Source organism: Salmo salar, chromosome ssa21, assembly GCF_905237065.1.
Source record: "Salmo salar chromosome ssa21, Ssal_v3.1, whole genome shotgun sequence".
Taxonomy (NCBI): Eukaryota; Metazoa; Chordata; class Actinopteri; order Salmoniformes; family Salmonidae; genus Salmo; species Salmo salar.
The window spans coordinates 47,995,088-48,008,262 of record NC_059462.1 but is presented as its reverse complement, the minus strand read 5'-3'; the positions used below and the strand labels follow the sequence as shown (position 1 = coordinate 48,008,262).

At 39.8% G+C, this 13,175-nt stretch overlaps 1 protein-coding gene across 1 annotated transcript in view; it reads right to left on the bottom strand.

Annotated features, from left to right (window-relative positions):
* ahr2a (aryl hydrocarbon receptor 2 alpha) overlaps window positions 1-6,444 on the bottom strand; it is a 71,885-nt gene extending 65,441 nt beyond the window's left edge. The window contains 1 exon segment of the mRNA NM_001123684.1: window positions 6,203-6,444. Within this exon segment, the coding sequence (NP_001117156.1) occupies window positions 6,203-6,261 (59 nt within the window). The 5' untranslated portion in view covers window positions 6,262-6,444.
* Between the last annotated feature and the right edge of the window lie 6,731 nt (window positions 6,445-13,175).

Here is a 13,175-nt window from a genome sequence, read left to right as displayed (position 1 = left end):
AGTGACCGGTATGGCTGTGCTCTCGTAGAATACTGGTTGAGGGGTGGTGATAATGTAGTTAATTATTCCTTGCCCACGAAAATTCGACCACCCAGCAGAGATGATTGCAATACAGTCTGCTTTCTCTATGATTTGCTTGACCTTCACTTGAACTCTGTTGAACTCTGCATCCAGAAAATGAGAGGTAAAGCATGTCTGGTTGGAGGGGTGTATGCTGGGTGAAGAACATTCAAAAATCTCTTCCAATACACATTGTCTGTGAGCATCAGAGGTGAACCAGTTGCATACACAGCTCGAGCAAGACATTCATCAGCATTTATCTGACTACGTTCCTCCATTGAGTCAAAAAAACTTCTGATTCCAGGAGGACCATGAGCTGTTGCTATCGATAAGGTGTCTGATTCATAATTTTGACCTCGCATCGAGGTAGAGGGACTTTTGTCAGAGGTTGCTTGTTGTGAGCGCTGAGGGAACTTTATGCACTTGGACAGATGATTCTGCATCTTTATTGCATTCTTCACATATGATTTGGCACAGTATTTGCAAATGTACACAGCTTTTCCTTCTACATTAGCTGCAGTGAAATGTCTCCACACATCAGATAGTGCCTGTGGCATTTTCCTGTAAAGATCAGAAAAAAATGTGTAAAAGAAACCCAAATACAATTCCATGTACAAATAAATATTTAAGCAGTTAAAACAACTCATTTGTAAGATACATTTTTTATAAATGAAACGTGTATGGAAACAGGTGAATGAACACTCCTCAGTTAGAAGGCTCAAGCAAGCTAAAACCCACATGGTAGCAAAAACTAACTAGCAGAAATTGTTAAGTTAGAAATGATTTAAATGCACTTTGCTGTAGGCTACTATTTACTAGTTAACAAAAAAAGAATGTATGTCATATAAAATATATTCACCCCACCCAGTATTGTAATCAAAACTTACCAGAAAGCATGTAGTCATTGGCTCAGACAGTGTAGTAGTGTGGGCTCAATAGCATAGAAGAGAGTCGTGGCCAAAAGTTGAGAATGACACAAATATTAATTTCCACAAAGTTTGCTGCTTCAGTGTCTTTAGATATTTTTGTCAGCTATTACTATGGAATACTGAAGTATAATTGCAAGCATTTCAAGTGTCAAAGGCTTGTATTGACAATTACATGAAGTTGATGCAAAGAGTCAATATTTGCAGTGTTGAGCCTTCTTTTTCAAGAACTCTGCAATCCACCCTGGCATGCTATCAATTAACTTCTGGGCCACATCCTGACTGATGGCGGCCCATTCTTGCATAATCAATGCTTGGAGTTTGTCAGAATTTGTGGGGTTTTGTTTGTCCATCCGCCTCTTGAGGATTTACCACAAGTTCTCAATGGGATTAAGGTCTGGGGAGTTTCCTGGCGATGGACCCAAAATATCGATGTTTTGTTCCCCGAGCCACTTAGTTATCACTTTTGCCTTAGGGCAAGGTGCTCCATCATGCTGGAAAAGGCACTGTTCGTCACCAAACTGTTCCTGGATGGTTGGGAGAAGTTGCTCTCGGAGGATGTGTTGGTACCATTCTTTATTCATGGCTGTGTTCTTAGGCAAAATTGTGAGCCCACTCCCTTGGCTGAGAAGCAATCCCACACATGAATGGTCTCAGGATGCTTTACTGTTGGTATGACACAGGACTGATGGTAGTGCTCACCTTGTCTTCTCCGGACAAACTTTTTTTCGGATGCCCCAAACAATCGGAAAGGGGATTCATCAGAGAAAAATACTTTACCCCGGTCCTCAGCAGTCCAATCCCTGTACCTTTTGCAGAATATCAGTCTGTCCCTGATGTTTTTCCCAGAGAGAAGTGGCTTCTTTGCTGCACTTCTTGACACCAGGCCATCCTCCAAAAGTCTTCGCCTCATTGTGCATGCAGATGCACTCACACCTGCCTACGTAATAATATTGGATGATAAATAACCTAGCACTGGCAGCTATTAGTCTACTATAGGGCGAGACGGCTTGGTTGGTTTCTGGCTCGTCTCTCACTCCATCCTCCCTGCTCCTTGTGTCACTCGCTCACACACAGTAGCCTTCACACACAGCACGCACGGCCCCTGCTAGAGCATCACCTCTATCTACGTCCTCTCCTTGGCGCTTTATCAGCTCCATTTAATAAAGTAGAATAGAAATGGTCTGGTGCTTCTTTCACTCTGATCGGGTCTGGATCCGATCAGGTCTATACAGAATGGGACTAGTTGTCCTCTGGTCCGTTTGGGACGAGTCTCTATATTATGCATATCGGGTCCGGATGGGAAAAGCCCGAGGTTCATTTCAGAACGTGAAGGCCTCTACTTTCCATACTTACTAAATGTTTGCACTTTTGGTGACTTGACCTACATTGCATACTCTATGAATATGAGCATGACACATTATTTATTACCTTTATTGGAGGGTGATTCTTATGATATTGCCAGCAGTAAGAGTTTAGTTAAATTTCAATTTACTGCCCCAAACTTGCCAGGCCCTAGACAGTGCCAAAAACAACTAATCAGAGTTTAACAGGTTAAATCTTAACCATGTGTAACTCTCTCACACTCATGTACAAACAAACACAAACACACATGCATACATACTACTTAAGCATGGACGCATGCACCAACACACACCTTCCCACAATCTTTCCCACAAGGACTTTAATGACCCTTAGGAAATAATTAAGCCATATTTTCACACAGTTGGCTCTGGGAGTAATCACAACAAGATGTAGAAAAGTCTCAGATCTGTTAAACACTTAACATCAGGTCGGCAATTTAACTATGCAATTACAATATTACTAGCTACTGTGTAAGTTGTCTGTGTACTATTCAATTGTATATTTTATAGGCCTAACAGAAAATTGTTGAATTTATATGGAAAGAATAGTTACAGGTACTAAAAATAAAATAATCAGATACCCTTACTGTAATCCACATATTTGGACTAACATGATTAGGCCTATAACCACTTGTATAATGCTTTAACTTACTGCACACACGTGGGCAGAAACTTATGAAGGCATAGGCCTACCTGGGCTGACAGGTAGCCTAGTGGTTAAAAGCGTCGGGTCAGTGAACGAAAGGTTGCCCGTTTCAATCCCTGAGCCGGCTAGGTAAAAAATAAGCCTATGTGCCCTTGAGCAAAGGCACTTAACCCGAATTGCTCCTGTAAGTCACTCTGGATAAGAGCATCTGTTAAATTACTCAAATGTGAATGTGCATGAGCAAGAAGAAAAATAGAAGGAGATAATTAAATGGACAGAACCATATTGGAATGCTACGATGATGTCAGTCTCAATGGTCGTCATTGTAAATAAGAATTTGTTCTTAACTGACTTGCCTAGTTAAATAAATGTTAAATAAAATAAATGGTGCCTTGGCTATCCAGGAATCCTCAGAAACACAGAGAAGTATTTCTGCACAGACCTAAAGGTACTCCTTTTGTATTTGGGGATTTTTACTGGGAAAGGTATATTTGAGAAAGCTGTATATGATTTCATTCCAGTGGTGGTCGGTGCAGTTTAAGATGAGGTAGGACAATATATTTTTTTATAAGCATGAACTTATTTCTATTACAGTATATTGGATGACTGTCATTCATATTCCATTCACCCAGCTCAATGTAACATCGATAGGTTTAGGCAACTACATGATACTCAAATCTTCCCTATACCCATCATGATTGCTAGAACCTGGTCGATGAATGAACGTTTAAAATGTAGGTGCACAGATCGAGAGAAATGTTGAGTAATCAAGGTGACAGACAGTGACACATTCAATACAGCCCTGCACATTCTTGCCTGCATCTAGCTGATCTAGGGTGTAATCATTAGTCCAACAGTTGCAAATGAGAGATTCTATTGGATAAATTCAGGTGTGTTTATCCCCGATTCGTTCCGTTTGCTTCCATTTAAGAATCATTTTTCAAACAGAATCGGCGGAATGATTACACCCCTGATCAAACACAAACACAGTTCACTTTCATAGCAGCCACATACAAACAGCATGATCCCTTTAATCGTTGTATAATTAATTCTCGCATTTACCCTTTCCCTTCACTTGTGGACTTCAGTGGACAACACATCAGCTGTCTGTGACCAGGCGAAAAAAACATTTCAAGCCAAACCTTCAAATCATAACCGCTAACAGCTACATCATTGTCACCATATTAACGGCATTGTCAACATAACTACTAGAACTAACGCGTTAGTAAACCCTATACAATCATGCAGTGCAAGCAGTTCAGCAGTTATACCGGGTGGCCTGGCGCAATAAACTACTAACACCAAAAGCTTACATTGACTTGGAAGAGTTCCAGAGTTGGATAGCTATAGCCAGCTAGCTAACATAGCATCCCTCTCTGTTTGAGTAGGCTAAACTAGCTAGCTGCATTCGCTAGCTAAGTAAGTGAAAGTGAGAGTAATTTTTTTAATTAAATACTACAAAAATCTCTCTCTCGCTTGCTTCTTCTCCATTTTTGAAGAAATTAATTTGTTCAAAACTGTTTAACTATTGTCTTTCTCTCTTTTTGAGTCAACTCCTCATCACATTTTATACACTGCAGTGTTAGTTAGCTGTAGCTTGTGCTTTCAGTACTAGATTAATTCTCTGATCCTTTGATTGGGTGGACAACATGTCAGTTCATGCTGCAAGAGCTCTGATAGGTTGGAGGACATCCTTTGGAAGTTGTCATAATTATTGTTTAAGTCTATGGAAAGGGGTGAGAACCACGAGCCTCCTAGGTTTTGAATTGAAGTCAACGTACCCAGAGGAGGACAGAAACTAGCTGTCCTCCAGCTATACCATGGTGCTATCCTACAGAGTTCTGTTGAGGCTACTGTAGACCTTCATTGCAAAACAGTGTGTTTTAATAAATTATTTGGTGATGTGAATATATTTAGTATAGTTTTATCTAAAAAGGATCACTTTTTGAATTGTATTTGTATGAAATTCACTGAGGATGGTCCTCCCCTTCCTCCTCCGAGGAGCCTCCACTGTTTCACTCACAGGGACAACATAAGACACATGCAAGCGCACAAACTGTACACACACACTGTACACACACACACAGCTGTTACATTCCATCAACTCTAGGTTGTTTACAGTGAACATATATTTTGTCTGGTTGCTTGACAAATCCTACATGTAGTGTAAAGAAAATGTATTTAGAATTAGAATGCATAAAAATAACTACATGAATATTGTTATAAACCGACATGAACCTGGTAATATCAGGGTTTTTATTTAGAAAAGTATATATTATAGTAAGCAAATACTTATTATGGTCTTATTAATTATAAACGCATGTGACACATTCTCAATACTTTGATGGAATCCTTAAAATGTTTGTGGAAAAAAAACGTAAAAGTAATAGCATAGCATAGATTACAACAAACCCAAAACCATTGCACTACTTGAATTTCCTATAAAGAAAACGTTTACCTCAGCTATGCTATTAATAATTCTTACTTAGTTGTGAAAAACAGCATTACAAAATATATGTTTCTTTTGTAACTAGGTTGTGCAATAAAGTGAAAAAAGTAGGAAAGATGCAGAAGTGTGTTTTCATAATGAGAACCGTATCAGATTACAATAACATACCTCATGCCAGCAGTCCCCCGCGCGCCCCGCCCTCCTGTAAACTTCGCGTGAGAGTGCAGCCGACTCTCAAACTTGATTGTGATTAATGCACGAGTACTATTCCCTGCCAGACATAAACTATACACGAAGAGAGATTCTTAAGGTGACCGGGATAAAACGAAAGGGAGGCACGAGAACTTCTGGTTAGGCACAAATGTACAGCTACACTAAACATCAATACTGCACACATGCTCTTACGAGCAGTGCATGCGTACAATGAGACGTTGTCCTCTGTGCAGAAAGAAACCCAGTTACCCCAGAAGAAAGCAGGAGAAGCAAACTAGCAATAAATCAAAACTAATGACAATTTATGAAGAAAATAATCCAACGGCACGAAGTGAATGATTGCTTTTAGATGCCTTACATAAAGGATCAAATAGGCTGGGTTTATGTATAGCCAAGAATGCTCAACTCCATGATACCCGATGGAACTCGATATGCAGCACATTATCAAATCAAGCGCCATTCTGTATCCAGCTCATGCTAGACTTAAATCGAACTTCCCAAAACATTTATGGTCAGGTCAAACAGGTTTAAATTACATTCTTACGTTTTTTGAACGGGCTTCTTCCGCTTCTTGACAGCATAAACTCCAGTGTTACTCAACATGTTGACGCTTCTGCTGTATTAGTTGGTACAAAATGTTCAAAAACACGAACACAATAACATCCACTGTCTTCCTCCGAGATAGTCCTCAAATTAACAAGGGAGGTTAATATCCAGACATGCGTGAATCCCTTCAAATAGAGCGGTCTCTCCGTAACGCAGATCCCCCGCTACGTTAACTTGACAGACCCAAGCGGTCAAAGTCACTGGCAAAGTCGACCGTGATAGACGTGCGGCGTAAATCCAGAAGTGCTTGGGGGATGAAGCAAGTTTCGGAAAGTTCCCCCGATCAACAGAGTAAATAATATGTGCGTGATCACAGCAAACTTTCCTTCCTGTTCATTTTGTTCATGAGAAGTCTCTCTAGAGACCCTCAAACGAACAACAAAATACTTATTCTAAAGGGGTAGATTTCACAGTATAGAACACATCGCTCGGGAACAGTTTCGGTACTACTCTCTTGCAGCAGGTAAAATGTGCCTATCGTTCCTGGCATGGGGCGTTTTCAGGAAATCCGATAACCTATGAGCTGTTTTTTTTTAACCCTATCAGTCCCGAGTCCCAGCTTCTCATGCATCTGATTTTCATTTGTCTGCATATCCAGCAGCCCTTGTAAATAGCCTCACAATTAAGTGTTTTACAATTTTCTTTTCAGGATAACCAGAGCTACAAGTAGAACACCTAACTATTTGACATAAACATTTGCATTCAAATGTCAATTAAAAAAAATTAGGTCCAGAAAAGAAACAACAAATTATATGAATGCAAGTACAGAAATGGTTTGCTCAGTGGGGAACAAAACTAGTCAGTGACAACCTTGTGGAGTTTGGGGTTTGTGACAGTATTATAGACACTATGTAAATGTTTAAAACCATTTTTATTTTACCAGGTAAGTTGGTTTTGGTTGGTAAATGTTTTTCCTATGACCTTCTAACAACTCTTTTGTAGCGCGTGAGCATCATAGAGCAAAACATGATAGCTTTTAGTAATTTGTAGCTCAAAGCATTCTGAAACTAGACAATTTTGGTTTAAGACCTGGCCCGGTGCCCCTTCGGAATCTGCCCTTATTTCATAAACACCGCCCCTCTCGCCCAGCCCCTGTTAACCACACAGACTAATGGTCAGTACCAACAGATGCAAAAGAAACCCAGAAGTCTGTAGCTCAAACACACAATGTTTAAAATGCTTGTCATCCAATGCTTGTCTTCTAAGCCATTTCAGTTGGAGTTACTGTATCCAGGAAGTGATAATAGTTAGTGTATCAAGAATTTGGTAGGATTTAGTGTATCCAGGAGTTGGTGTATCGAGGTGCTCCAGCAGCATAATCATGGGTGACATGTCTGGCTAGGGGGAACCACAGCTTAGCTAGTAGAGTTCTTGCAGATGTTTTTGGTGGATCTGTGTCTGTATTTGTGAAATACAAGTATTAATAGTGTAATCGTATAGTATAAACATAGTAATAACATAATAATAGCAATAACAGTAATAATCTACCTACTGAATCACAATACATTAATTTCTGACTAGTGGGGTATTGATGGTGGGCTGAGGTATGTAACAGGATCAGCATCAGGTTGGTGCAAGCCTGATGTACAGGCCGGAGAGTGAGAAAGATTGATAAAAAGTTAAACTTAGCCCATTCAGAATCCTAATGGCTGTCTATATGTTGACTACAAAACCCTGTTACACTTCCTCATAGCAACCATCTTTCACCATGATCCCGTCATGTGCCCAAAGTATGCCCATAATTCGGACAGTGAACTCCATTCACCTCCTGCTCTATCAGTAAAAGTAGGCTACAACTGCCTTGCACAAACAAAAGACAAACAAACATTGCTCATGATCTCATAGCTACACTCGTGATCTACCACACAGGGTCATGATTGAGAGGTGATTGATGGGGCTCTAGCTGCATGTATGTCAATGGGAGAGGATACATTCTGCCCTAGGGCCATGTAAATTGTTTCCCTAACAACTAAACAAATGGTGAAGGGAGAGAAAAAAATAGGGCGAGAATTTGTGGTTGTGCCAAACGTCATGACGTTCCAACAGTCACCTGCTTTTCAGGTCTGTCTTCTCTTTTACCAGTGCAGGCCCATTACCTGTTACCTGGATTCAAGCTGCCATTACAGAACATCACAGGGTGGTGGGAAACGACTGTATTAAACACAACCGTGAGAGTTGTAGACAAGTGAGTGTTTTTGTCAAATTTTATTTTTCCAACATTTAATCTTTTGTCAAACTCCTGTTGCCATAACGCTGCAGGCAAGCCAAGTATATCTCTCTCTGCTCTGCACTGTGGCCAGCCAGCTTGCCTCACATTTTAGCAGAAGTCCAGTGGTAATGAAGGTTTGACACATGCAGCAGATTAACAATTCAGACAGAGTTCTATTCAGACTGTGGGAGCTGAGCAACATGGTTGCTGTCCTCGCCACAGAATTCCGACCGTGGTGGTGGAAAGAGAACCATCATGCAGCTGTTCCCATGGACTTAATAGATTATGCGCGTTTGTTTATGCGGCCACGCTACATTCCTGCGTGACAGCCACCGGTGCAGGGCAATCACCGCCGTGGCAAAATGTCTTTATAGACAGATTCGGTCTGAAGCGAAGCTACATGGCTGGCTGACTGAGTTTTTGTGGACATGCAGACAACCTCACTCACTATATTTTATTACTGCTCCCACTCCACTGCTGCGCTCCCACTCCACTGCCGCTCCCACTCCACTGCTGCCCTCCCACTCCACTGCTGCGCTCCCACTCCATTGCTGCTCCACTCCACTGCTGTTCTACCACTCCACTGTTGTTGTTACTGACAATATGTTTGATATACAGTTCAGTATGTTTGATGTACAGTTCAGTATGTTTGATATACAGTTCAGTATGTTTGATGTACAGTTCAGTATGTTTGATGTACAGTTCAGTATGTTTGATATACAGTTCAGTATGTTTGATGTACAGTTCAGTATGTTTGATGTACAGTTCAGTATGTTTGATGTACAGTTCAGTATGTTTGATATACAGTTCAGTATGTTTGATGTACAGTTCAGTATGTTTGATGTACAGTTCAGTATGTTTGATGTACAGTTCAGTATGTTTGATATACAGTTCAGTATGTTTGATGTACAGTTCAGTATGTTTGATATACAGTTCAGTATGTTTGATGTACAGTTCAGTATGTTTGATGTACAGTTCGGTATGTTTAATATACAGTTCAGTATGTTTGATGTACAGTTCAGTATGTTTGATATACAGTTCAGTATGTTTGATGTACAGTTCAGTATGTTTGATGTACAGTTCAGTATGTTTGATATACAGTTCAGTATGTTTGATGTACAGTTCAGTATGTTTGATATACAGTTCAGTATGTTTGATGTACAGTTCAGTATGTTTGATATACAGTTCAGTATGTTTGATGTACAGTTCAGTATGTTTGATGTACAGTTCAGTATGTTTAATATACAGTTCAGTATGTTTGATGTACAGTTCAGTATGTTTGATGTACAGTTCAGTATGTTTGATATACAGTTCAGTATGTTTAATATACAGTTCAGTATGTTTGATGTACAGTTCAGTATGTTTAATATACGGTTCAGTATGTTTGATGTACAGTTCAGTATGTTTGATATACAGTTCAGTATGTTTGATGTACAGTTCAGTATGTTTGATGTACAGTTCAGTATGTTTGATGTACAGTTCAGTATGTTTGATGTACAGTTCAGTGTGTTTGATATACAGTTCAGTATGTTTGATGTACAGTTCAGTGTGTTTGATATACAGTTCAGTATGTTTGATGTACAGTTCAGTATGTTTGATGTACAGTTCAGTGTGTTTGATATACAGTTCAGTATGTTTAATGTACGGTTCAGTATGTTTGATGTACAGTTCAGTATGTTTGATATAGAGTTCAGTATGTTTGATGTACAGTTCAGTATGTTTGATATACAGTTCAGTATGTTTGATGTACAGTTCAGTATGTTTGATATAGAGTTCAGTATGTTTGATGTACAGTTCAGTATGTTTGATGTACAGTTCAGTGTGTTTGATATACAGTTCAGTATGTTTGATGTACAGTTCAGTATGTTTGATGTACAGTTCATCAGACAGATATTATTATTTTACATTTTTTATTTAACCAGGCAAGTCAGTTAGGAAGAAATTCATATTTAAAATGACGGCCTACCCCGGCCAAACCCTAACCAGGACGACGCTGGGACAATTGTGCGCCGCCCTTTGGGACTCCCAATCACGGCTGGTTGTGATACAGCCTGGAATCGAACCAGGGTCTGTAGTGATGCCTCTTGCACTGAGATGCAGTGCCTTAGACCGCTGTGCCACTCGGGAGCCCCAGATATATATTATCCATATTATCTTAAGCACAGCAATGTTAAGTGCTGTATCTTGTAGTCAATTTAAGTATGACTTGGAAGCTTGGTTTTTCACAGGGGCGCAGGCTTCAACCACATGCATCACATCCAGGACTGATAAACTTGTTCTTCCAATTGCATACTGGTTTGAGTCTTATGAAGGCCTACAACTGGAATTGAATAGTAAAAGAAATGCAGGAATGCACAAGATTGCATGATGCATAAATGTACTGTACTGTGCTGCTGATGGAGAAATCTTTACTCCAGCCTCTGCACAATGCAGACTCGTATGGAAACCTAGTCTTTTCACACTGGGGGAAGCCGCAGAGAAAACATGATGCTAGCTAATCCTGTGGGAAGACAGTAGCATGTGAATGCTGCACATGCATTATAATAACACCTCAACTTGTGACTCAGTCTCATTATAGACTGTAAAACTGCTACTCCATTACCATCAGGTCATATAATGTGTCCAGGGAGTGTCATGGTTTCTACCCATTTGGACTGCAGCGGGCGAGCTGTAAAGGGTGATATTATTAGCTAATTATGGCAATTGCTTCTGTGTGTTCTGAGTTGGGGAGAAACCACAATGTCTGTCATGCAGGGAAGAGAGGACCATAATTGTTGTCCCATTTTTTGTGTTCTTTTCCCCGCCCCTCGGTGTTCAAGTCTTCCTCTGCTCTCTGGAGAAGAAACAGATTGTGGGGTCAACTACCAGCTCTACCTTCTCCTCTTGGTGAAATCTTTGATTTAGAACAAAAAATGTTCTATACTGAAAAAGGATCAAAAAGACTATGTTCTGTTTCATTAAACAGAAGCAAATGTACTATATCCTTTCCTATTATAGGTCAGCAATATAAATAGTATGAAATGAAAGCATGCAGATCGGTTACACAGATCAGATAAAAACAGCAATGCAATATTTGGCAAATGAATATAAATCGCTTCCATGAAGTATCTATTTTCAGTGAAAGTACCGGGTTGAACGCTAAAACCTACTTTTGTTGCCATGGATGTCCAGTTGTTTAATGATAAACAAAGCAGGCAAATTGCCTCCCTATTGGCACTGTAAAATCCACTGAGCTGCAGAAAAGTGAAATAAAACCTGCCATAAACTAGAGGAAATTCGTCAGAGATGCGTTGCCAAATGCCACAACTGGCCTCACAGGGTTTAAGCCGTGATACCTGAATATTGCGTATTGTTGTTTTACTGCGCTGTACTTTATTCACTAATTACCTTGGTTCCTGTAGATAAGTGTGTGTGTGTGTGTGGATGGATTGGGTGTGGTTGTGTGACCTTGGGTGCACTTATATGTGTCTATGTGGGGTTGTGGGTATTGGTGAGCTGGGTGGATGGGTGTTTCTATGCTCTGTGTGTATCTTACATGTATGTGCATGTGCAACCTATCTTTAAACGGAAGCACAAATTGCACACTAGAAGTTTTGAAGTTCGCCCCTTTTGCATTGGCCTCAGCAACTGTCAGCCAGCATCTATGTTACTTTACCTTCAGCCCATCTTCATTCACAGCTTTCTGTGAACTATCTTTGATAAAGCATGGCCTAAACAAATATTAGTCTTCAATCTCTGTAATATGTGATGAGGTTTGCAATCTCTGTAAGACGTGATGAGGTTTGCAATCTCTGTAAGACGTGATGAGGTTTGCCATCTCTGTAATACGGGATGAGGTTTGCCATCTCTGTAATACGTGATGAGGTTTGCCATCTCTGTAATACGTGATGAGGTATGCAATCTCTGTAATACGTGATGAGGTTTGAAATGTCTGTAATACATGATGAGGTGTCTCTTGGTTACTGGAGGGTCCTTTACTTTAGTTTTTCCCAACCTTTTCTAACCAAGTCTTGGCCTTTTTTCTCTTTGTGTATTCTTTTTTCAGAAATTAAGTGAGAAATATTAGCTTGAAGTCGGAGGAATGATATATAGAAGGTTGAGGCTGACAGTAGTTCAAAATGTATGTTCAAAATTCATGGTCTCCAGGACAACAGGGGAAACAGCAGCCGAGTCACGACCTTGAGCTGACAGAAAGGAAGTGTAAAGCCCAGGAGGCTACAGGTGTTACCCCAAAGCAATAAGAGAGCTTTTGTATTCAAGGCTACAAATACTTAAATCAAATGTTTATTTGTCACATGCACCGAATACAACAGGTGTAGACCTTACAATGAAATGCTTACTTACAAGCCCTTAACCAACAATGCTTTAAGAAGTAAAAAAAATGAAATTAAAAAAGTTAAGTTAAAAATAGATAAGTACATTTTTTTCTTCTCCCTGGCAGATATGTTCTGTCCAGGATACGATACAGTAACAGTAAACATACAATGGATTCGAAACACATTCAGACCCACATTTTGATTTACGTTACAGCCTTATTCTAAAATGGATTAAATAAATGTTTTTCCTCATCAATCTACACACAAAACCCCATAATGACAAAGAGAAAACGGTTTTAGACATTTTTGCAAATGTATTAAACATTTTTACAAAAGTATTCAGACCCTTTGCTATTAGACTCAAAATTGAGCTCAGGTGCATTCTG